Source organism: Columba livia, chromosome 1, assembly GCF_036013475.1.
Source record: "Columba livia isolate bColLiv1 breed racing homer chromosome 1, bColLiv1.pat.W.v2, whole genome shotgun sequence".
Lineage (NCBI taxonomy): Eukaryota > Metazoa > Chordata > Aves > Columbiformes > Columbidae > Columba > Columba livia.
Window position 1 is genome coordinate 153,797,538 of NC_088602.1, and position 26,467 is coordinate 153,824,004.

Consider the following 26,467-nt stretch of genomic DNA (forward strand, 5'->3'; position numbering starts at 1 on the left):
TGAGGGACACCAAACTACTTTAAAATTTCCATTTCTTTTGACCTCTTCTTCCATTCTTTTTCTAGTCACCCTTCACCTACCATAGAATACGATGAATTGGAAGCCCTGCTGTAATTTACTGCTGTTCAATTTCAGTATTTATTTATTTATTTATTTATAGTAAGAACTGTAGCAGCCAGTTAGATAAATAAACAGATTTGGCTAAAAATCAAATGCAAGTCACGTTTCTGTCCCAAGTTGGAAGTGAACTTCCTGTAGTGTGACATTTTTAGACTGGTTTTCCTTTCCATACACTTTTAATACGTCCCGGTTGCGTGCCTCTGGTGACACTGACATAAGACAAAAGAAAGCTTCCAGCTCCATTTTACAAATACAAGAGGTACAGAGTTATTTGGAGATTGATACCCTCAAATAGCTGCAGCTACTCACAAACAAGGAAGAACTGCTGGATGAGGTAAAGGCCAAGGGCAGCCTTGGTGCAGTGAGCATGGGACTGTGGAGTTTCAGATCCTGGGAGGAGCAAGCAAGACAAAAAACAGGATTACAGCCATAGACTTCAGATGAGCAGATTTCAGGGACATGCTTGGCAGAATCTGTGGGAAATTGTCCTGGAGACCAGAGGCACAGAAGAGCTGGCTCATCTTCAAGGGCGGCTGCCTCAGAGCATAAGAAGGGTGCATTACAATGTTCAGACAGTTGAGCAACTGTGGCGGAAGGCCAGCATGGATGAACATGGAGCTCCTGAGTGAACTCAGGAGCAAAAAGCAAGCATACAGAAGATGGAAACTGAGGCCAGCTACTTGTAAGGAACAATGATATTGCTTGCACATGTAGGAATGAAGTCAGGAAAACCAAAGTTCAGATGGAGCAGGGCAACAGGAAAGGTTTCTGTAAGTACATCAACAGCAAAAGGAAGGCTAAGGAGAATTTGGGCTTATTGCTCAGTGGGCCAGGGGACTAATGACAAGAGACATAGAAAAGGCTGTTTTTACTAGCAAGGCTTGTCCCCTGGCCTCCCAGGTCACTGAGCTCCTAGCAGAGTCTGTGGGAGTGAGGCAGCACCCACAGCAGGGGAACAGAGAGTGCAGGATCACTTAACCCACTTGGACATACACAAATCCATGTGACCAGACAGGATACATCTGGAGGAGCTGAAGGTTTTGCCTGGCTGATGTCATTGTGAAGCTGCTGTCTATCACCTTCAAAAGTCCTCAAAAGCACCTGAGAGAGGTTTGTCATGACTGGAAAAAGGCAAGACAGGACACCTCTCTTCAAGGTCAAGGAGGCTGATGATGAGAAGTCAGTCTCACATCAGTCCCTGTGAAGGTTATGGAGCAAAATGTCTGAGAAGCTATTTCTAAAGCACCTGAAAGATAAGAAGGTGACTGGGATCAGCCAGCATGGGTTTGCCAAGGGCAGATGATTCCTGACTGACTTCATTGCTTTCTGTGATGAGATGCCTGGTACTGTGGACAATGAGAGGGCAGTGGATGTTCTACACCTTGATTTCAGCAAGGCCTTTGACACAGTCTCCCTTAGTCTCTTCACCAGGTTGGTAACATATGGGCTGGAGAAAGTAGATGGAAAATTGGCTGGACTGCCAGAATCAAAGAGCTGTGATCAGCAAAGTCCAGCTGTTGCCCAGTAACTAGCGGAGGTCCCACAGGAATCAGTACTGTGACCAATACTGTTTAATGCCACCTGGATGCTGGGATGGGGTGCACTCTTTGCAACTTAGTGAATGACAGCACGCTGGGGGGAGCAGTCAACATACTGGAGGGCTATTCAGAGAAACCTGGACAACTTGGAGAAGCGAGCTGACAGGAACCACATAAAGTTAACAAAAGCAAGTGTGGAGTCTTGCATCTGGGAGCAAATAACTCCCTGCAGTAGTACAGGCTGGTGGCTGTATAGAAAGCAGCTCTGCAGGAAAGGATCTGGGAGTCCTAGTGGACAGCAAGTTGAACATAGGTCTGCAGGTCCAGGTAACTGATCCTTCCTCTCTATTTAACACTTGCATTTGGAGTACTATGTCCAGTCTGGGCACCCCCATACCAGAAGGAGATTGACATCCTGGATGAAGTCCAGCAGGTGCCACCAAGGGAGGCTGGAAAACGTGACCTACAGGACAAGACTGAGAGATCAGGCCTGTTCAGTTTGGAGAAGAGAGGGCTTAAAAGACCTTATCGTTGTCTACAACTTTTGATCAGAGAATACAGAGAAAGTGGAGCCAGACTCTTCTTGGAAGTATATGGTGATAGGAAAAAAGGCAACAAAACAAGGTGGAACATGGGAAACACTTATTAGGAAAAAAATTTTACTCTGACAGTAGCTAAATAATGGAACAGGTTGCCTGGAGAAGTTGTGAAACCTCCATATTTAGAGGGGTTCAAGACTCAACTGGACACAGCCCTTGGCAACCTGATCTAATTAGTCCTGTTTTGAGTCAGCATCTGGACTAGATGGTATGAATATGATTCTATAATTCAATGATAACTCATTGTATTTTATAAATCTGTTCCCACTCTCGGTATCTAGTTACAAAGGGACAAATTGTGAAATTCTTATGAAGAATAAGGTCTCACTCCATATACAAAGTTTTGCTAACACTAATGGAGATAAATTAAACAATGCAAGAAGCGGTTCATAAAATTAATAAAATGTGGTGTCTATAACTCTAGTGAAAAGAACCAGTCACTCCTTATTAGGCTGCAACAAGTTTTCTAAAGCATTACTGACACTGTCAGCTGCACTCCCTACTAAAAACCAGCAGATTCAGTTTGTGAAAAGTGATTATGAAGTTTTACTAAAACACTAAAAATAGTAATGAAAAACCATGCTTCTAATGTTATAACATCTACTCCCTACAAGCCAACAGAATGAAGACTACATTTTTCACTTATTTTTGTTTAAAAGTAAAGGGACATTAGGGGCGGCTGTGAAGGTCCTCATCTCCCCCTTCCTCATGTTTGTAGTGAACATCAGTGGAAATCACCAGATGACCCTGAGGAAAGAAGAATGTGTAAAATTACCTTAAATTTCAGATGGACATATTCAGGGGTCAGTTCTCTGGGACTAGACCCCATGGTAACCCCCTCACCAGGGCAGGAGACAAAAGTGGCTTCATGCCTCCTGAACTTTAGGGTAGGAATGGACTCTATACAACTCTCCAAAAGGCTGAGTAACACTTACTACGGAAACACTCGGGTTGCCTATAAACTTTCCTAGAGAACCTAGAGAATGGTCAGAGCAGTGAGAACTCACACACTCAATGCTCCGAATCCCCGCTGGGGGTAGCAGAGCTGTCCTTGTGGTGTCCCCATGCTGGCACACCCCAAAGGGCTAGTGCACCCTTGATAACCTATAACTGCTAGGGGTGGGGGGCAGAAGGCTCATTTCTGAACCAGAGTTTGGATTTTATATCTAGTGTATAGTTAAAGCTGTACTATAAACAACATTTATATCTACCCAACACAGAAACACAAACAAATGTGCAAGCCTGAAAAAGAAACAATATTCTTTAACAAGAAATTGAGCTTCTTACCTGATTCATTTTTATTACAGGTCTAGTCAGGGTAGTGTCGGCCAAGTTAGGAAGGGGAAATCCTTTTCCTAGTTTATCTTTGAAAAGGACAAATATAAATATATTTGAATGTAATCATAAAATGTACTTCAGAAGCATCTTTCTCAAGGACTCAATTTGTTTTGCAATTTCCCTCTAACCAATAGGCCTTGTGCCTCCCAAGGGAGCCATTATTCATACTTGCTAAAAAGCAAAAAATCCTGTGAAAAAGTTGCATACAAACCTCTTACAAGTTCTGAGCTGCCTGACACTGGGATCTGACCGACTTTGCTCCTCTCCAGATATCTGCCCCACAAGATCCGGTTTCTGCTGTTTCCCACACTTGACTCAATTTCCATCTTCCTTTCATTTTCTTCTCTACCTGATCCTCTAGTCCTATTGGTCCCGCTTATTCTCATCTATCTCTACTTTCCTGAATCAAGCCCCAGCTTTATTCCTATTTGCTCTTCCAAACATCTGACTTTTGCATCCCTCACTTTCATTCTCTTTCCTTTCATCTCACTTCCTCAGCAGTCTCCTCACCTCTGTTAAGCTCACAGGCACCTTCTGTAGTTTTCAGCCTGCTTTTTTCTACCTTCACCTCTTTCTTCATCATCATTCTCTCTCTGCATCCCACTGAGTTGGTTGATTTTCTACGTTGTCCTGCCTGTGGCAGCAGGTGAAGCACAAAGGTAGGGGGAGGTGATAAAGTCAGAGATGACACCCCAAAGCCCCAAGATGCAAGTGTGCTTCTGCGCTTCCCCAGCCTGGGCCATTCTCTGGTCATGGCTTGACTTTGTGTCAGGACAAGACACAAGGATGTCTCAGTTCTGCTGCCACGCTGCATCCAGGGAAAAGGAAACCCAAGCCCAGTGTTCAGAAGGGAGCCGAGGCTTGCTCTGTCCCAGCCCCTGATCCAGGTGACTGAGGGACCAGGACTGAAGTCCAGCACAGAGTAGACCTGTCCAGATGTACCCAAATGGACAGAAAACTTCCCATATAACACAATCTTTAAAGCTGGGCACTGCCTTTTGGGGTTTCAGTCTTGTTTTCCCACCAACTGTGCTCCGAACTGGCGGCAATCCTTACCATTGATTACTGGGATCACCGCACTCCGTAAAGCATAAGACAGAAAATTCTCCACCAGTGACATCTGCTGTGTGGGGGAAGACACATATGGTGATTATTGTCTGATGCCTGTGGGATTGCAGCTTGACAGGGTAGATGGACAGTTAGAACTGGAGTCATGTGCTAAAAGATCAGAACAGAGCTTGGCAGAGAAAATGTCAGGTAAAAAAGATATTTTTTTGTTTAAGTTGCTGAAGAAAAATGTAAAATATGCACGTCAAAGAAGTGTTCATTTTTCTCACAATAAGCTAAAATGAAGTTTGTGGGGTTTTTGTTTGTTTGGTTTTGTTTGTTTGGTTGGTTGGTTGGTTTTGTTTTGCTTTCCCCCCCTGTATGTTAAGTATCTGGATTGAACCTCGAATTTAGGAATGAATTCTGTTCAACCCCATTTCCGCTGCTAGGACTCAGGTCTTAGAAGTGAACTGTTCTCTGGGTGGCAAGAACTGCCCCGTCCTGGTGCTGTCTTATGCCACTGTGATTAACACCCTCCTCCCTTTACTTATGTAGGTTGAGCTGAGCTGCTGCAGAGTTGCACTGACTATTTCTCAGTCTGCAGTGAATGATCTAAGCAGTGGCATGGTGTTTCTTCTATTCCCTGTTTTTCACTCCCCTTTTTAAGATATTTGGTTGAAGTGATTCAAGATAATTCCTAAAACTGAGGTTAAGCCTGGGTTTGTATTCACTCCAGCTGCTATGCCTACTCCATCCAGCTGTGAATTCAGGCTGGCTGTCAGAAACAGGCAGAAGAGGTGTGAGCCCCATGCCTGCCTTTGTGCTGCTGGACACAGAAGTGAGCAGAACGATGACTTGCTAGGTCATGCAGATTCGGGAGGACATTTCTCTTTGTTTCAATTAATGTTGCAGGGTTATAACTTCCCAATATTTGGAGCCTCTGATGAGAAAAAAACCCCAACACTCCAAGAGGCAGTTCCTCTTACTGGAAAACAAAAAGCAGAGAATATACTATTTCAAAGGAGAAAGAGCAGTGGCAGATGATACCCCCAAGACAGACCAAGAATTGTCCAGCAACACATTCAGATGAGTTTCTTTCATCCTTGAAGGGCTCAGCTACCTTTTCCAGGCACCAAAACCATCAACTTACGTCAGAGAAGCCAAGAGTAGAGCGCAGCAGGGAGAAGTGGAGCCTGAGGAAAATAAATAAAAGAGGATTCACTAGAAAGGATGAAAGCACAAGTTTTGCACCCTGCTTGAAGATTCACTTGTGGAATTTCATACTGATTTCTTGCTGATTCACATATTCATCTTTTCCAAATACTCTTTGATTCCCAACAGCTTTTAATCAAAACTGGCAAAATTACAAATGAATTCTAGAATCACTGGGATCTTTCTGATACTAATCTTTTTCTACAGTTCCGTGTAGCCCTGGGCTGTGGCTATTAAGATTTGGGAAATCAAATTCTTCTGGAATTTCAGTTTTCTGCAATGGCTGAACTGCACTTTCCTCAAATGTTCATGATGGTTTGAATCAACTCATATCCATTCCTAACCATTATGATTTCCTAGCTTTTTCCACTGATGCCTGTATGCATCATCAGATCACTGTAAATATAATCCCAAAGAAAACCAACATTTTGGAGAACGGAAGAACACACTACTGTGTCAAAAGCTCTGAGTGGCACCATTACTTCTTAAGCTTATACTGACAGGCTCTGATCACTCTAAGTCCTCTTTTCCTGTTAAAAAGGTCCAGTGACCAAAACTAAGAAAAGGCTGCTCAAATTTTACTTTAATGAAAATGCAATAGGTTAAAAAATATTATATATTCTGGAATTCTGTCCCAACTTGGAGTATAAAGCTAAGAAGAGCAAACACCAGTGTTGGCTGCATGCTGGAAAGTCTGTGCCTCTACCCATCTGGTACATTTAGGGAAAAAGGGGCTGTAAACCCAGACCAGATTGAAGTGCAAATAAAATCTGTTTTAAGACAGCTGAGAACACCCATAACTGTAGGTAACCACAAAACCAAAATGATCTAAGCGAAATCTAGAAAGCTCTGAGCTTTGCTTCAAACTACACCTTTCTCACCTCATTTGTTTGATGGCATGGTGCCTGCTGTTGCAGTATATGCTATGTAGTCTCACCTTTCCCTTCCCCTCACGTGAAGGCACACAGAAAGCGAGTTACAGTGGTCCAGGGCAGTGTTTGCACTCTGCAGTTCTGTTTCTGATGCTTGAACATGACATGGCAACAACATTTAGAGTGTCTCAAATAAACTACTGAACTTCATTCTCCAGCATCAGCACAAACTGAAGCAGAAGCCTTTAAGATAACCAATAAACTGAACATTGTCATCCGGAAAGGTATTTAACCTACGGCAAGGGGTAGCATCATGTTACACAAGAGACATGGTTGTGCCACAATATTATTATATTTCATCTGCAAGATTTAGGCCAACCAGTCAAAAGTATCTTAGAGCCCCTGTGAGAAAGAAGGCGACTCATTTTCTTTTCCTCATGGTGAAACAAGCACTGTCAAGCTGACGCAATGAAGTTCTGTCATGTCCTAATGTTGGGATCATAAATGTTGCTCTCTGAATGTTCCTTGGTTACCTCTTCAGAAGTAATGAGATAATCAGCTTCTGTTTGGTTATTGTCAAATTGGCTCTGGTACTGGCTGTCTGCAGGGAAAAAAACAAAACAGTCTTCTGTGACCATATCCACAGATAGATACTGTCTTAGATACAGGCACAAATGAAATTGCTTTTGTGATTGGAAACACAATGTCTAAACTTTAATTTGGTCAATACATGTAGATAGTGAAATAATTTGTGAATTTGCTGCTTTCTGCCAGCAACTGAGATTGCATGAGCAAACTGATAATACTGCCCTGATTGCATCCTTATCATTAGGACCATTTAAGTCCTTGCATGGTTAACATAATTGGTTCACTTTCAACCTACTGAAAAGATGTCTGGGGACACACTGAACTATTTTGTAACAAACGAATTAGGAAGACTAATCACATTTTTATATAACACAATTAATTATTGAATAATCACTTGACCTCCCACATGGAAAGAAGGGCTTTCATAAATAGTTCTCTGCACCTGCCTGTTAAATTCTACCGTATGTGGTGCATGTTTGCTCCCTATGAAATACAACAGAACAGTAGGCATATATGTGGCAGACCAGTATATACTATTTTTATGCTTATCTATGGTTTTCAAAGGATTTGAAAGATTACTGTGTGATTTGTTCAGCTCCCAGCACTGAATGTTATTTTCTAGCTCATGTTACTTACTAGGTTCCCTGTAAAGATGTACTGGGTGGTTGAATTTGGCAGAACAGCAAATACGTCTACACAGCCAGTGATCTGCAGGATGCATCTGTCTGCATTTAAACTGACGGCAGGTGGTGATGTAGCCACCAGATTCAGCAGCATCAGGCACGCTGGTAGGTAACTCAGAGCAATCTGTGGAATTGCAAAGAGAGGAAAAAATATCGAATACAGAGTAAAGCTTTTCTTAAGCTACAGTTTCTGTGCCTGCATCATGATCAGGTACTACATACCAATCCTCTTGTTAGTTAACCTATACTGAAAATACTTCATTTTAATTACACCAACTGAAATGACGAAATTAGCACTGCATACACTCTGAGCTTCAGAGACCATAAAACAAATGATTACATTTTAGACCTACTGACACTGAACACATATAGAGAAATAATTTAAAGGTTGGTCCTGAAAAATGTATTTCAAGAGGTGAGGATTAGCACTGCATGTTAAAGACATGAGGGAAATTAGCGATTCCAGTAAAACAACAAAAAAAATTACCCTGAGAATATAAAGGATTTGGAAAAGCTTTTATATAATAGAAAATATAATATAAAGAATTTGGAAAAGCCTTCCAAAAGAGTAAATATTTTGAAAAATAGAGAAACTCCTAGAGCACAAAACTTTCAAAATTTCATAATTTTATAATAAATGTTGCCATATTAGGGATTTTTAAAGCATCTCATAGTATCTTAATTTCTTGCATCATGTTTATAAAGTTAGCTCCTTGTGATTATTACTTCCCATTGTATACAATCTCCGGTGGTCATAAATCAGGTATCTCTGCACAGAGAAGTCAGGCTGCCAACAGGAGAGACACCATTGCCTTGAGCAGGAATAAGAGGAGACTGATCTCACAGATTTCTACCAATTAAGTCTTTGTAACTGTTTCAGAGGCTGAGAGCAAATCCCGCACTGAGAGTGGTAGAGAATGACTAACGGGTAGTCTGATATAGTTAGGAAGAACATAGAGTTATGATGGGGTAGACATGTATGTTTGAATGTTTCATTAATCATAAACCAGCTTAGTTTCCTTGTCTCATTCAAACTTTTCCAAATGAGCTAGTACACAGATAGTATCCATACAGAACATTGGCTATTGCTCTTTCTTAAAAGGTCTTTACAAGTAAAAGTACCCACCGTAGGAACAAGACCTTTGAATAAGGCGGTATTGAGGTTGAAAGTAGTAGCAAGCTGTAAACGAATGAAATAAATTAGATCATTATATCAGCCTGAAAATGAGGTTTCTCTTGGGAAAAAAAATCCCACATCCTGTTTACTTTAATTTTAGATAATCCACCCATGCTTTAATTTAGTATTTCCTTGCCCCAGAACGATTCCTAGGGAACACACAGTGCTCTGCAGGTCAGAAGAGAGATAGATTTCTCATGGACACATTTCACAAGCACTTACCAGTGAACAAGCATTGTTCTCTGAAAGAACAGCCATGGCATCCTGCTCGCTTCCTGCCTTTGGGACTTTCTTAGATGAAATACACTGAATCTGTCAGAGGCGGGACTCAAAAATCTCATTTGCCCTTTTGCTGCTGACCACTGTGATGATGTTTCTCAGTGCCATTTGTGTCACCAATGATTATAAAAACTCTCTTAGCACTGTTTCAGTTAGCAAAACTTCTTGGAAGCTCTGATGACTAATGCCAGTGTGGAAACAGCATTTCTGAGAGAAGTCTTGTATGTTCTTCGCCCACAGCTGAAAGCTTAGTTTCCTTGTATCTGCTTCTTCCCTGATTCTGCTGCTTGGTTAAGTGCGAGGGCTTGTAGCTCTCAACACAGCAAATACATTTATTGTGGGCGTCTATGCAGCAGACTGTGGCTTCAGCACACTTTTTCCTGTCTCACCCTTTCCTTTCCTATGTGAAATCCATGCAGAGAAAACTCTTTTTCGTTCTTTCTGCATGCCAGCTCTGTGATGTTCATATCTGTCATTCCTTGTCCAGAGCTGCCAAGAAGTTCATGCTTAGGTCTGAGGAAGGCTTTGACTATTTAAAATGATGGCATCCAGAATGAATGTCATGAATCCCTCCTACAAGTAGTAGAAGTGTGAGTCAAATCTGTGTGAAATGGCAAACACAGCGTGTCAGTCTCCTTCGCTGACTATCCATGCTGCTGTAGCTGTAATTTTACTACGTGCAAATTATACTCACCTCTTTGGATATGGTGATGTTAAAGGCCCCTGCTCTGTAGTAAGCCAGTGAAGCAGACTTAAGAAAATAACTGGAGACTCCCAGGTATAGCATGGAATCATCCTGGTTTGGGAGAGCAAATGGAGCTGGTGCAAAGGGAGGGTCTGTGTGATTCCCTACTGGATAGACGGTGCCCTGCAAAGAGTCATTATCATGTATTTCTAGTTGTACACATTCTTATCTGTCAGAGTGCATTAACAGCGGTTGAACAGAAAGAATTCTTCCTAATATGAAGAAAATCTTGATATTAAAGAAAACCTAAAGTAATCAAATAAGTTTGTGATATGCCCTGAAAATCAGCAAATCCAGGCTCTTTTGGAAAAATACATGAATCACAGAGAAAACCTGGCCTCCATTCATTCAAAGTTTGAATTTGAGCATTCAAGTGACTATTCTGTACTGTGGCTATGAGAAAACAAAACAAAAAAAATCCTCAGGGCCACAGCTTCCTTTCTCTTGTGGCAAAGACAGGTTTGGTCATTCAATTCTAAGGGTGACATTTCAAAAAAATCTTCAGGCACACTCCAAAAACACTGGAAGTTGCTTAGGACAGACACAAAGGAGCCTTTTATACCGCCTAACGCTTAGCCCCGGCCCAGCTGCCAGTCCTCCAAGACCTAGTCTGGGTGCTGCACAGGTGTGGGAGCTTGGCTCACTTATATGAAGAAAATAATTCTTAAAATGTTAGAAGGTATGTGCGCACAGGGCATGTAAGACAAGAAAAGTAACAGCAGACGATAAGTAGTCTCATTACTCACACTGTAATGGTTAGTAGCTGAAAGATTCAACAGGAAAAACACTGACAAGGAAGGAAGGAAGCAAGGAAGGAAGGAAGGGAGGGAGGGAGGGGAAAAAGGGAAGGGAAGGGGAAGGGGAAGGGGAAGGGGAAGGGGAAGGGGGGGAAGGGGAAGGGGAAGGGGAAGGGGAAGGGGAAGGGGAAGGGGAAGGGGAAGGGGAAGGGGAAGGGGAAGGGGAAGGGGAGGAAAGGGAAGGGAAGGGGAGGAAAGGGAAGAGGTGGAAAGGGAAGGGAAAGGGAAAGGGAAAGGGAAAGGGAAAGGGAAAGGGAAAGGGAAAGGGAAAGGGAAAGGGAAAGGGAAAGTTGAGAGAGCTGGAAGATGGCAATTCATAACCACCAAGAATCAGCCTGTTCCATGGAGCACTGAAGACCAGTAACTTCCTTAACTGATTAATAACTGATATACAAAGAATCATCCAGTATCTTATTGGGGTGTCTGCATGATAAAGCTTAGCCTTTAAGTTCTAGTTAGCTAGAGTAGCTGATAAATAATTGCCTAGTACTTTCAAGCTATGTATATCCTGCTTGCAGAATGTTTTTGCGGGCAGTTAAGTTGCCTGAACAAAATAACCAAGAGGGAGCATTTCAGCCATAGCTCTAGCACATCTTTCTTAACTGAAGTTAGTTCTGAGCGCCATGGGAATGCTCTGAATTACAAGGACTGTTGAAGCCGCTGGAAAAGCTGAGTATTGCTGAGATATCTCTTGCCAACAAAGATGAAAAATAGTTTAAAAAAGCAACTGCTTTGTCATGCTCAAGGACTGTTTGTGACAAGTCTCTTTTTTTGGGTGTGACCTATACATACAAGATGCTGAGTGACCTCAAAACAAATACTTTGGACTGCAATCACATTGGTAGCCCTCATGAATTATGTAGCACCGGTAATAGGCGATGATCAAGCAGCAGTGGAAGAGCTGTGGATGTAAAGAACACTTTTATGCTGTTTATAAAGCACCTTTGAAGGGTCTCAACTCTGAAACAATTTAATTCCAAATAATAGCTTTCATTAATTAACAAATGCAATTAATTTACTAAATCAACATTCTCTTGACCAAAATGTCTGAATGTCTTATTGCTTTTCTAATGAAATATTGGAGAGGCCGAGTAATACTGTAGTGAAAGAAAACAAATCAACACAAAAGAGAATCAGAAGAGTCTTAGAAAGACTGATATTAGAGACAAATTACCTTCAAATCCAAGTTCATGTGTGATTTGAAGACTGCTGGAGAACTAACTAGGGAATAGTCTATTTGTGCAAAGGCATCAATCTGGTTTAAGACTAAAAGAATTATGGACAAAACAGAACAGCTGTTATTATAAAAACAAGTCACAAACAGTTTTGGTTTAATTAAAGACAAACACATTATAGAAATGATGAATCTGAAGAAGAGGGATTGTGGGAGAAGGAAGAAAAAAACAAAAAACTTGTTATAAAAATGAGAATATTCCACCTGAAAAACTCACCAATTCCTCCTGCTTCAGGCCTTATTCTGTTGTTCACAATGAGTGTCTAGGGCAGAGTCCCTGTTTTTGTTATGTGTTTGCACTCATCTATGATTAACGAAACACTGGTAAATCCTACTAAATACTTTGGAAGATGACATTAGCACATTTTCACACATATCAGTGTTGACGACAAGGGATGTTTGTTCACAACAATAGAGAGTACTTTATCAACATGATTGAAGACTTTTTCTGAAAGCTGCTCGCATGCAGCTTCAGTCTGATTTGTTATTTTTGATCAGACTGTAAAGTCTGTTCACACTGTATAAAAATCAGATGGGTTTAAAGAGAAATGGTGAATTCACATAGAGATTATGAACTCAATATGACAGAGCATGTTGGAGAGCTCTTGAGCGTCAAGTGTTCAGGTATGCGCTGCATAATAATGTATTTTTGATGACTATGGTTTTCAGTAATATTTGCCACTGCTTGGCACATGGCAGGTATAGGCCATTTTAGGAAAAACTACAGTCTATTTACTCTGCTTCTGAACAGAATAGCAAATAACAGAAATAGCTGCAATGCAATGTGAAGAGTGGGAATAAACTCTCTGATCTAAATTATATGACTTAGGTGAATTAAGTAAATTTGCACTGTCAAAAACTACAAATAATCTGATTCCTAGAAAAAAAACAACATCAACCAAAAAAGGACAAATAAATAAATAAATAAATGCTGTGAGATTTATTATAGAAGTTAAAATCTTATATATAAGTATCTGCTTTTTGGACACACATATCTATTGCCTTCATGTCTCTGCAAGAGTGACACAGGAATTGTTATTGATGTGAAGAGAAACATACTTAGTGTGACACTGTCTTCCTGCAGCATCATGTTATCTCATTGAACTCAAGTTCAAAACAAGACGTACCAAGTTTACGAGATCTTACAGGGACGTTTGCTATCTCAGGTTTTCTTATGTCCACAGTATCAAGAGCACAAAGGATCAGCATGAAAATATTAATCTCAGAAATCTAAGGAAACAACACACATCACCAACAACAAACTGAAAGATTATAGGTGACCCACTATGGATACAAAAGGAATATGAATATTGTATATAAGGTGCATGTAAAAGATTTCTAGGGTGGACTCTGTAATAGGTTAAGGTATAGATTTGACCAATATGAAAATTACTCAGCAACTCACCCTTATGTTTTTTTAGGTGTGCATCCATAATTTGGATTTTGTATTTGATATTTAGGCAGAGCTATATGAAAAGAGAGACAAATCAGAAATGCAAGTGCTGTATTTCATCTCCTCCCTTCACTAGCTGAAACCATCTTTGCAAACTTACATTTTTATCCAATTTGGTGTGAATGAGCTTCTCAAGATAACCAGACAGAAAGCTGTAGATCCAGCTGGAGGGAAGGAAATGGAAACAATTACTTTTTAGCATGGATTGAAATACGAAATCTGGCAGACTGGGATGTCAATGTCATTTATATTAATGAGATGATGCAAATACAGTGATATTGGTAGACTGTGCAGTTGACTTTTTATTAATTTGTGTGTCTCAGACAAACACTAGGGGTTCTCAGTCTTGTAAGAGCTACTTAAAAGGCAGTCTGCAAAGTAGTGAATGCTCATGCTAACATGTTGATAAACAATACTGAAACAGCCACATTTTGTCTTTCAGTAAGACAAAAAAAATCTAGAAAATAAAAATGAGGAGAACTACAAGCATTGTTTCATGCTCTCTTTTGGAAGTTTTATTCTGAAATTGTAGGTCAGCTTGTCAAAAGCCATAATCAGTCTAGACCACTGTCATAGCTGTAAACCTGTATTTGCAATCTTGTATTATTTAATATGCCTAAATGGCATTCTTTTTCATATGCAGTATGTTTAGTTGGCTCATTTTTTGGCATACGCACAAAGACATGTAGATTAACTGCACTTCACACACTCAGCAAAGGAGGCTGGTTTTGAAAACAGACATTTAAAAATCTGTTTTCACAGCCTTCGGTAGTTGGTCCTTACTTGTATCCTACTTACTTGTATCCCTAAAACTCAAAATTTGAAAAGTGACCCTTCTGCTACAAACCCTGCTATTTCCCACAGAGTAATTAGAAAAATCTACTGTACATACCTAGATTCTCCATTTAACTCGACTTTTATGCTATTAATGGTCATCTGGCAATTGTGTAGCAGCATGGACAAGCGGCCTGTGCTGTCCCTTGACACGTTGAAGATAACTGCAATAAACAGTCCTGAGATAGACACGGTTATGTCTCCTTGGTCTTTGCTGCTTGGAGGAAAAATTAAACAACATCAGTCAAGGAAAAATCCACTTTAAGGGAACAATCTAAAAAACTACCTGTAAATCAAGCTTGAAAGGACTTTTTGCTTCTATTATCTAGAATGGAGAATGGGTTTTCTAGGGATTAAAGCAGATTAGGGACATGCATGGTATTAAAAAACAGATTATATGTGTGAGTTTCCAGGACATTAATTCTCCACTGTTGTGCAGGATTTGACAAGTTTGCGAAAACATGACAATTCCACAGCAACACAAGACATTCCAGTCCTTCATGACAGATCACCCTGAAGGCCTCTGGGACTGCAGTAGCAGAAGCCAGTTAGCTAATACATCTGTAACCTGGCCTTTCTCAACTTTGCAGTTGTTCACTTCCCTCTTTCCTGTAACCATTTTCAATAACCCTTTAAAATGTACACATTCCTCCATTCTTTGTCCTGCCCCAAAGCCATTCATTTTGTCTCCTTTCTGTAAAAAACCCTTCTAAGACCCCAACAAGAATATCCTTATACGTAAATTCCAGCAAATTTAGGTATTAGGACTATGGCTAGGAATTGTAGAAGCTGTAGACCAACCAAGCAGGATACAAAGAGCTGAATGGATGTTAGAATAGCATTATAAAAACTGCATTTGCTGTAACAGAACTGGCACTGAAAGCATCACTTTTCACCCCTTCACCCTGATTACTGAGGTTTCTTTTCCCAGGCATTACTACAGTGGCTGCATCACACTACAGAGAAAGAGCCCAGCCAATATGAAGCTCAAAACTCGAGTTTCTCAGCTCTCCTCTTTATTTTTCAAGCTAGGGGAAAGAAGTTGTAATCCCAAAAGATTCATTTTAAACAAACCACAAACCACAGACTACCCCTAACCAAACCAGTGAGTAGTATGGCCTGTCACAAAGTCCCTCCCACCACCACTACCATTTTTAATCCCACCTTTCAGTCTGTATATGTGCATTAAGTGGCTATCTTGAGGAAGCACCACCCTTCAGACCCTCGTTTTCCAGTCTCTAAACAAACCCTCATCCCAGAAGCCATTAGGAAAAGCAGATCACAGAATCACAGAATGTCAGGGATTGGAAGGGACCTCCAAAGATCATCCAGTCCAATACCCCTGCCGGAGTAGGAACACCTAGATGAGGTTACACAGGAAGGTGTCCAGGTGGGTTTTGAATGTCTCCAGAGAAGGAGACTCCACAACCCCCCTGGGCAGCCTGTTCCAGTGTTCTGTCACCCTCACTGAGAAGAAGTTTCTTCTCATATTTAAGTGGAACCTCCTGTGTTCCAGTTTGTATCCATTGCCCCTTGTCCTCTCGTTGGTTGTCACCGAGAAGAGCCTGGCTCCATCCCCATGACATTCACTCTTTACATATTTATAAACATTAATGAGGTCACCTCTTAGTCTCCTCTAAGCTAGAGACCCAGCTCCCTCAGCCTCTCCTCATAAGGGAGATGCTCCACTCCCTTAATCATCTTTGTGGCTCTGCACGCCTGCAGGGTTGTGCAGCAATGAGACAGGTTAGTTGGAGAGCTTGTGGCATCACCATCCTTGGCTAAGCATCACCACTAGACAGTTGACCTGGTCTAGTCTGGTGACTGCTCTGTTTTGAGCAGGAGGCTGGACAAAATGACTTCCAGAGATCCTTACAACCCAGGTTTACCCATACTTCAGAGAGAGTGACCATTGCAAAAGGATCTCAGTCCTCCTACTCCCTTTTTGGGCTGCTTAGGAGATAAGGACATGCCCAGCTACTTAGGTCCTCTGTTCCTGCACCCTTATATGAGCTCTTCTTCAGGAGGAATCCTGATTCACCAAGGCATGGTCTCAGCTCCAGGACTCCAGGAGCAAAGGGCCTGCCAGGAGATTTTGTGACTGGCAGAGTGCTCTGGGACACAGTGGAGAGGAGGGCTACAGTCAGAGCTGGAAAAGCAGGGATAACACTATTATAACTCAAAAGCTGTGATAAGACCCATCTTACTGACCCTGGAAACAGCCCAGGAGGGGTTGTCAATGGTCTCTCTTGGAAAGCTCATTTTCAGCTGGCCCCTCTTAGTCTGCTATGCTGAAAGCAACATGTAGGACTAAGGAACGGATGGGATGAAGAGTAGGGCATATTCTGGATCTGTCTAAACCTACAGCCACTCAAAACATCATATTGAACAGAGCAGCACAGATTGTTCCTTCTGGCCCTCAAAAAGGCAAGAAAAACCCTTCACCCCCTACACTCCACCAAAACCAGCTTTGACCACTTCCACTATGATCTGCTCTGCCAAATCCTGCATACAAGCTCCCTGTTTCCCTTGCTGTCTGTGAAGTCTTTGGAGTTTCATACATCTGCGGTCTCTCTAGATTATGCCCATGTCCTTATCCTTCAGCAAGAGGGAGAGGTGTTTGGGAACAACTGCTTTGCCCTGCTGAACACAGTTTCCTTTTCCTAAAAGAAGGAACAACAGACAGGTTATGGGCACAGTGACAGCAGTTTCCAGCCACTAGTACTGAGACAAAATGCAGAACTGCATGTCTGTGCTCTTTTGAGATCAGGACATGCTGTGAAACTTGAAGCCTGGTGTGGTGATCCATCTTGCTGTACTATCTGGCTTGCAAATAGAGCAACACCTACTGCTGTTACCAGCTACTTCATGAACCCAAATTGTAGAGATCAGCACCTTGCAAACTTTTCTGATATCCCAGAAGTTTTAGCCCTCCAGCCCCCAAGAAAATCTATAACATTATACTAAAATTCTATAGCAAAAATGCTGAGATAAAATTGCAAAAATCACCATGCAACCATGCCATTAAAGACAATCTGATACTGCACAGGCTCATGAAGCTAAGTCAGTTTTTGACAGCGAGTCGAATTCTGGAGTTTTCAACATTCTGAATGTTTGGTGCTTTGACAGTGCCCTTTCTTTAATAGGACAACTTTGGAAGACAATATACACTGTACCAGCAAATAGATAATTAGCTGTAGAGTCAACCTTCCAGTTATACTGTGCAAAGAAAATAACAAACGTGGCCATTGCAAACTCTGCGGTCCTGAATATTCATGTAATATCATGTAATACAGAGTCTGGGCAAATTGAGCATGCTAACAGATGTCTGACCAGATACTTCCCGAAGGGAATAATTAAAAAAAGAAAAAAAGCAACAAACAAAGACACCGCCCCCCGCCCCCAACAAACAAACAACAAAACCAAAAAAATGAACAAAACCAACCAACAAAAAAATCCTCAAACCCCAAAGCACTGGTTGGCAGAGGATGTTTCCTTCTTTAGAAGGTTATTCAAATAGATTGTTGTTAAATGATAAAGCATATTTGACCTGAAAAATAATAATTGCCAACTAGATTTCTGATTTTCATTTGCAATCCTTCTCCCAGAGGTGCCCCCTGCACCTTCATTGCACTGTACAATACTTACAGCAGCCACGTGTTCATTCTCCAGTCTGCACTGATGGTAGCAGAAGCATTTGCCACTGACAGACTAATACCAGTGTCAGGAATAAAGGAAGCAGAAGTTTCTGGGAAATCTACAGCATTAATTCTGAGCCTACAGAATACAGAAAGGGAGATATTAGACTGCATGTCAAAAGAGTAAACAGGACTTCTGATCACTGAAACCCCTTCTGCTATAAAAGGCAAAGTCTATGCTTCGGTAAAAGAATTTCTCAGAAATGACTGACCATTGTATATTTTAGGACAGACAGACACCTGTACCATTACACTTAGTAGCATCCTTGGAAAAACAATCCTTGGTATCTTCCCAGGGAAAAAAAGGATGCCTGGCCAAAACAAAAACCTTCCCTTGGAAGAAAAGCTATTTAAAGTGAAACATTCTTGCTAGGGGAAAAAAAGTGTGTGTTAAACCCAGATGCTACATCTATAAATAAATCCAGGTTGTCTGAATGCTAGCATTTGCTGAAGAACATCGAAGTTTCTCTTTCCTCATTCTGTATTCCCTCCCCTGTCTCAGCAAAAGGCTCTGGGGAGGATCCATTTTTCTAAACAAAATCTTACTTGAAGATTTCCCTGCCAAAACAAATGTTTCTGATCCTCAAGGACATTGTCTTGCAAATGGGTGTGTTGAACTGAGCTGAATATTATAAAGATATCAGCTGTAATCTTATCGTGTAGTACACGTTCCTCATTGTTTCCTGATATCTGGCAGAGATCTCTGAAACAAATGCCTTTAATCTACTTTCCCTAGGGCAGAAGGCACCAGCTACTTTTAGGTAAAATGACCATAATTTTCCAATAACATCTTGGGCAGCAAGGCTGCCTTTAGTAATCCTGTTTGCAGTGCGCTAAAATCAGATTATCCACTAGGAAAATGGCCAATTTCAAGAACTATGGTTGGGAGAATGACCCGGCGTCTTGAAGATCATATAATAATTTAGGTTGGGATGGTACCTCAGGAGATATTCTGTTTCACCCCCCTACTCAAAGCTGGGCCAAGTCAGGCCTTGCCTACTCCAATCTTGAACACCTCCAAGGTGGAGATTCCCCAGCCTCTTTGGGCCCTCGTTCTGGTGCTCCCAAGAATTTTTTCCTAACTTCTAATGGGAACTTTTCTTGATGTAACTTACATCTGTTGCCCATTATCCTCTCCCTGTGCACCTCCAGGAAGAATCTGGCTCCATATTTTCTATAATCACCACACAGCACATAGTGGAAGACATGCAGTAAGACACACACACCTCAACCCCCATAGTCTCTTCATTTCTAGCCTGTCCAAACACAGCTCCTTCAGATGTGTAGGGAATTAAGGTCACAAGGATGGTATAATACAGTGAAGCCTGCCAGAAATCAGGCTATTTGGAAAATATTGCGTATAGACAAAGGATGCAGGCCCTGTCCAGCAGAAAGTACATGCAATCTCCCAGATTGGTATTTCTTGCTCTGGGTAATTTGTAAAGAAAAAGAAGTAAAATGCTAATGAGCAGCAGAGTTTGGCTCGAAAGTAATATTCAAACACCAGAAGTTTCCGTTTTTCTGTTTTAGCCTATTGGAAGATGGGGTTGAAGGCTGTAGAAAAACCTGCTTTTCTATTTGTCTCCTTATTTGGAGAAATTGTAGGAAACTCTGTGAGACTGTTTTTCTAACAGCTGCTCCTGGTATGATGATTTTCCTCAGCAGAAAATAGGTGTCAATCCTTATCCAATCAAAATGCTGATTTACCATTGTAAATCCATCCCAAAAGATTCTGTAATAGTCATCTTCCTGCCATGTCAACCCAGATACACCATCCGCCTGCAAACATTGTCATCTTATCCCTTCGTCAGCTTTTTCTCATCAAACACAAACAAATTGTTTTTACTGCTACAAGTCTTTCATAGCAGCAGAATTAATAGCACTAATTCCACCCTGTTTCCCACCCATTTCTCCTGCTGTATCATAGCTGTGTTTACACCTGTGTTGCCTCAAACTCTGATACAAACGTAGTAAAAAACCAGCCAAGGTGTTCCTTCAGAAGCTTTCTAAAGCTCATGTCTGAGTGAGGTAGAAGGAAGCACTTAAAAAACAAATCAATGTTTGAGCAGTGGGAACAGAGTTAGATGAATCATTAAAATTTTACACTGAACAAAAAAATGGCTGCAGAATTATTACTATGGAGTAATAATGAGCTGTTTCATCCTAAAACTTTGAAATGTTATTTCTTTTACTTACCTGGAAATGACATAGTTGACCTTAACAAATGAGAAACTTTCCTGCCCACTCCAGCTTGGGAAGGTCTCTCTCAATACTGCTTGTTTCAGGAGCTCCATCCCAATCCTTCTGCCTACAAGGGGACAGAAGAAAGCACATGCCTTGCAGACTGGATTCAGCCACCTAAAGGTCCAGATATACTGCCAAATAATTTAATCATCACTTTTAACACAGTTCTTGTAACGCTCTGATGATCCTTACCTAGACCTCCTTCCAACTACTTCTATGCCCATTTATAACTTCTGTTAGCCCCACATACAAATCATTTAATCCAAGATCAAGATCATCTGTCAGTATCGTCTCAACTCTTGAGTTCTATTTCATATTCTAGCACTCTTGTTGGGTTTCTGAAACTACTTCCTTCATTTCACTCACAATGTGGATAGCCTTGGGAAACACTTGGTCATCATCTTTACCTTAGATTGTCTCATAGCTGTTGAATGAAAAATCCAGTTAAGAAGTAACACGACAACTTCTATATGTAGTGTTTATTTAAGCAAAAATTGTGATATATGCATCTGTCATGCTGGTATGTCAAATGCAGAACTATCTGGATTGTTGTTTGTGTAGAGGAAGTTGTTTGTGGTTTAAAAACAATACTTTAAAATGTTTTCTTCCCCTTTCAGAGTACATAAGTTTTGCCACTGCACCTTATGCATTACACCATGCTGCTGATTCTGATTTATTTCCTTCCCTTCTCTCCTTGCTTTAAGGAATACCTGCTTTCTTGAATGCTTCAATGCCACTTGTGCAGTGATAATCCACACAGACCCTGTCATCAACACACAGAACATCTTTAAATCCCAAATTACTTGTGTCTCCCTTCTTTTTGCTCATCTGCTAAAACTTTAATACTGAATTATGTCCTGCTTTCAGGTATTTTTAGCATGAGTTTGTTTAGCTTTTGGCCTCACAGTTGCTGAACACAAAATATCTATTTTTTTTCCTCCCTCAGACTTCAGTATATTAAAAAAGCAAAGAATTTAAATCAATGATAACACTGGAATACAGTTTTTATAAAATGCATCTTTTATGAAGGAGAGGTAATTTATGGTTCCCTGGGAATTCCTGCCCACGAAGCAAAATATGGGCTCTGACTGAAATAACTTAAAGCTCTGTCACAACTGTAAGTGAAGGCAGTCAGTGATCCCAGATGTAATTTCTCTCAAGGTTCTTGTGGCAGGCAAGGAGGGTGCAGGCAGGATCTATTGCCTCAGCCTTCAAATCTCATATTAAGGGAAACGACAATGACAGGCACCATGCTCTTCAAATATGAGAAATACTTTTGGGAGGCACCCCGTTAATGTCTGTTGTTACTACTAATGCAGAGGTGTGCAAATTTTGTTTGTTTGGCACTTGAAGGCCACGCTGAATGTCATAAAAACTGCTGAGCTCATACTAAGAGATAGGCTGAATTCTCATTTCTAACGGCATGAGAGATCCTTAGGGAGCAATTTATCCTGTGTCTCATAAAAAGATATGGAGATAATTTCTGTTTTGGGTGACCGATGTTTGCCCTGCACTCCTTAACTTCTCAAAAGCCCTTAAAACAATGCTTATAAAGGGAAATAAGTGGACCTGATCCTTGCTTTCATCTCAAAGGCATAAACCCTGAGCTTCTACTTTTCATCTCACAAGTCCATTGTTTACCTGTCAGCATGTTCAGTACTTAAATGACGATTAATCCTTAGCATGACCCAGCCTTTGTTGAATTTGTGCCTTGTTAACCTTTATTATTAATATTAATTCTGTAAACAACTGAAATTACACTGTGTGCTCTCCACACCCATGGATTAAGGTAAGAAACAGTGGAAGTTAACATGAATAGAAAGAGTAAGGAAAATAAATTGTGGAAACTGCTCATATTCTGTTAAAAGGCAGAATTATGGCAGACAGTTACTAGATTTTTTTAAAGAATGGCATGTGCAAATGCTATCCCATGCCAAATGGAGGAATAAGTGCAAAGGTGTACAGGTACATGGCTGTTCCAAAATTATAAGCTTTTTTCCAATTATGTCTTATTATCTTTAATTAAACACTGCACTTTCAATCATATTTTTGACACTTTAAAAAAAGAAGCAATTTTATGACCATCTCATTCTGATTCCAAGAAAGTGGAACAATATGAGGCATGTTCTCTGTTGGACTGTAGGAAAATGCAATCACCAATGCAAGGATAAATTTGCACAAAAAAGAAATAAATGAAATAAGAGACAAAGAGTGTTCCTGGTGTAAGGTGACAAAAGGAATTTATTCTATTTCAATATTTAAGGAACTTGTTTCTACATTGCACCTTTTTAAGGAACTATATTCTGAGCATAGCGTATTTATCATAAATTAACTTCTGGCAGTGTTAGACATACCGTAGTCCAGCCCCTTCTGAGTAAGCCTCACTTTAAGACCAGGATTAGCCTCAAGTGGCACGGACAGCCAACACAGCAGGAAAGAATACCATGTCTTTGGCATCTTCTCACCTTTGTCACAGGGACCTGTTAACAACACTTGTGATGCAAATGTGATCATAAATGATGCATACCATGAGTTGCAAAAAATCTCTGTCCATCACTTCTCTCAATGAAATTGGAACAAGGCTGGATAGTCAAGAGAGGTTTAGTCAATGATTTTACTGCACAAAGCAGTCAGTGTGGGAGCAGAAATGGATTTCTGATTACTGGGAGAACCCTTTGGCAGGCATTAGCTGTTGATGAGGCTGAATGGTTCTGCTCCACTACTCCGTGCTTTCCCCACTCCTACACCTTGGCTGGTTTATTTTAGCATCTGTCCTACCTCTTGCAGAATGAACATGACAGAGCAATCCCAGCCAAGGAGGAGCAGGTCTGTCCTCCTATAGAACAACACCCTTTTTATATACACACCCCCTAGGATATATTAGATTTGTGAGTCCAAAAGTTTTTAATCTAAGTCACCTGATCTAATAAAATACAGTACAAAACTTCCCTCCCTGTTACACACAAACCTCTGACAATCCAAATGCTGATACATGAGACTGACTAAATCAGGTCCTATGAGAAGGAAACACAAGGGTAAATTCAAAGCTCACGTGAGAATTACGTGGTGATCACCCAGGCATAGAGAAGGGTATCCTGGCATGAGCCTGCAGCACAGTGTCTTTGAGTGCAAAGCGAGACCGTGAGCTGCTGTGTGGTGGGACGTAACCACACAACACAGCTTCACAAAAGTTGTGACAAATTATTTCTTTCTGATAAACTTTCCTGGTACAAAAGTAAGGTTTCTTTGTTTAAAATTCTTGCATTCATCCTGATTTTCACTACCAATGACAGCTACTGCTCAATTTCCTAGAAATAACAATACTGTTTCTCAAGACCACTTCCAAGTCTTCCTAGTGCTGCATTAGGAAATTGTTTATTAGGGGTCTATGGTAACTTTACTCTGGCTTTACCACTGAGAGGAGTGGCACATCATTTTCTAACATATCTGATTGTGATTGTGGTACCTGCCCACGTACAAACCATGGTAATTAATCAGTAGCAAAAAAGTCTTGCTAGTATCCCAGGTATTCCAGCCTATGAGATAATTCCTGGATTTCTAATAAGTACCATATTATCTTGAAAAATTCTGACAATTTATTCTATTATCTGCCAGAAAACATACAAATGCATTTAAACAAACAAGCAAACACCCAACAACAAACTCCTTTGGTAGTCTTACTTCTGTGTTGGAATGAATATTATCAGGTCAGACTCTAAACAGTTGCAAATCCAAGATCTACCCAGTACCTCACAATATACCACTCTCTGGTGGATTTATGAACTATGCAACAAGCAAAATGCATTATCAATATTGTCCTGATATCGCTTCTCTGAGGTAATCCTTACAGTGACCCCAAGACAGTATGCAAGAAAAAGTGACTTCAGGGAAAAAACATTCCGAAAACATAATTGACATTGTGACAAAATATTGAAAGTCTCCCCCTTCATTGGTATTTCCATCTCTAGTTCTTATGCTTTTCTGGTTTTCTCTACTTTTAGCAACTCAAAGTAAAGAATTACTTTAAGGCAGCAATGTTGCATTAGGCAGAACAGACAGTTGGAGTCACAGATCTTAAACTTTTTCCTAGCTTTTCCTGCAAACATGCCATGTTTTACCCTGATTATTAAGGTTCAATTAAAAATCAATGTAAAACCAGACAAACAGATTTTTCAAACAATAAAGTACTCAGATATCTACCAGATGCTGGAAGCATCGGTGCAGGTGAAGTACTTCATTCTCAATGAATTTCATTCCCACTGAGGATCAGAAAACAGCAATCGTAGTCACTACAGCGCTTTGTAGTTAATAAGTTCTTGTTTGGCTCTTAAATGCATGCCAGGCAAGAAGATGAAAGAACAAACAACTGAACTGCCATGGCAATAAAAGTCAGTATCGTTTCATACTGCTTTTTCAAACCAGCAAGCTTTACTTTTGCACTCCCAGGCTGATATTCTTGGTTTCATCAAAGCCCCAAGCTTCTGTCAGATGCTGGAATTGATTGTACAAGGTTAGTCAGATGACTGAGACAGAGATGGAAACTGTCAGCTGCCTGATAGTCTAAATCAAAGCTGCCAATTGCATTGTTGATGACAATGGATGGCAGACAAATTGCTCTGATTTTTATCTTCAGTAACTGAGCATGCATCAACCAATTCATTGATGTAAATCACTCCCTTAATTCTTCTGTCTTCTCAGAGATAGTGTATTCAACTACTTTAAGTAGAGGAAAAAAGATTAAAAACTCCTTTGTTTCAGTCTGTGTACCTGTCTCACCCTAATGAGGTACTCTACTTACCAGTCTGCAGATACCACATTTGGTTTCTCCTTTGTGAATAGCCTGCAAAAACTTCAAATAAATTTTGCAATAAAGATTACAGCTGAAATCTACTTAAGAACTAATACAGCTTCTGATGAAAAACAAAAAAAAGTCACTATCATTGTCTTGTACATGTTTAACACAGCCATAAAAACACACTTAAACTGACCAATCTCTGTAATAGAATAGAATATCTCTGAAAAATATTTTTGTCCTTGTCTTGCCTCAGTCCTGCACAAAACTCTACAGTTGCAGCCCAAAAATTCAGAAAAGAAACCTCAATAGTTAACAAACACAGGACAACCAGTTCTCAAACATGATAGCAAATACAGTGTCTACCCAACCTGAAGTCCAGAAAGAGCTCTTCAGTTTCACAAATAATTCTGCTATTAGCCCAGAACTGGAACTGGAGTTTTCAGTTTCTCCCTTGCTCCATTGTTTCTAGTTATTCTGCAGCATGCTCAAGAACAGGTAGGCTTCTTGCAGCTCACTCAACAATGTCAAAGCAAAAAGAACTGAATAGCTTCAAGATTTTAACCCTTCCTATACATTGATATTCCATATGGAAAAATCACCTCTGACAGTAAAGGAATACAAAATTTATATGGTAGGAGAGATACATTGGCAGGAATGCTTAAAGAAACCGGTAAACTATATAGATGGGAGTTTGCTGAATGACATAAAAACAAGTTATCTCCTCTCCACAACCACTGGAAATATCCATGGGAAAAGAAAAACTCCAGTGAGTTCCTGTTCATGATTTCCTCCATTCAGTGTGGAAAGCAATGCTACCCACTTCCCAACTCATGAGGCAGCAGGTGATCTACCTCAGTGAAATCTTCAAACAGAACCTATAGGATGCAACGGCCACTCCTGTTCCCACAGGTTATATTTGTGGGTAGGTCTGGGACCCCTTCAATCTTTCTGAGGCTTTGCTGTGTTACCACAGCTTTTCCTGAGCATGGCTTGCCTGCTGATGCTTTTCATAAAAGCTTTCAAAGCCTTGGAGCAGAGTTGCCAGAGAACTATTAATCCATGCCAGGCTACAAAATAAATACCAGCTGCAAAGCCTACAAAGATTCTGTTAACAATGCATAACTATGTTGAGAAGCAGTTGTCCTATGAGTTGGTGGAAAACGAACACTTTCCACTGTTTGGATCTACTGAGTTCACATTGCTGACCTCTGCAT

The 26,467-nt window shown here is 40.6% G+C and overlaps 1 protein-coding gene across 6 annotated transcripts; it reads right to left on the bottom strand.

Moving 5' to 3' along the window:
- Window positions 1-128: 128 nt before the first annotated feature.
- Window positions 129-26,111, bottom strand: LOC106145812 (bactericidal permeability-increasing protein-like). Of its 6 annotated transcripts, none has more exons than XM_065039481.1 (17): window positions 25,622-26,108; window positions 25,257-25,307; window positions 22,813-22,938; window positions 20,411-20,522; window positions 18,165-18,293; window positions 14,575-14,733; window positions 13,783-13,846; window positions 13,635-13,695; window positions 12,170-12,261; window positions 10,148-10,321; window positions 9,124-9,177; window positions 7,951-8,121; window positions 7,260-7,327; window positions 5,793-5,835; window positions 4,652-4,715; window positions 3,545-3,621; window positions 129-3,004 (listed from the first exon to the last, which is right to left on the bottom strand). In XM_065039481.1, exons 2-17 carry the CDS (start codon window positions 25,273-25,275, stop codon window positions 2,927-2,929), a joined length of 1,491 nt encoding a protein of 496 aa, XP_064895553.1. In that variant the 5' UTR covers window positions 25,276-25,307; window positions 25,622-26,108; the 3' UTR covers window positions 129-2,926. The 6 variants fall into 6 exon arrangements, with proteins under 6 accessions (XP_064895553.1, XP_064895532.1, XP_064895539.1 ...); XM_065039460.1 differs by having other exon boundaries at window positions 4,652-4,718; window positions 25,622-26,103; XM_065039467.1 differs by having other exon boundaries at window positions 4,652-4,718; window positions 14,575-14,730; window positions 25,622-26,082.
- Between the last annotated feature and the right edge of the window lie 356 nt (window positions 26,112-26,467).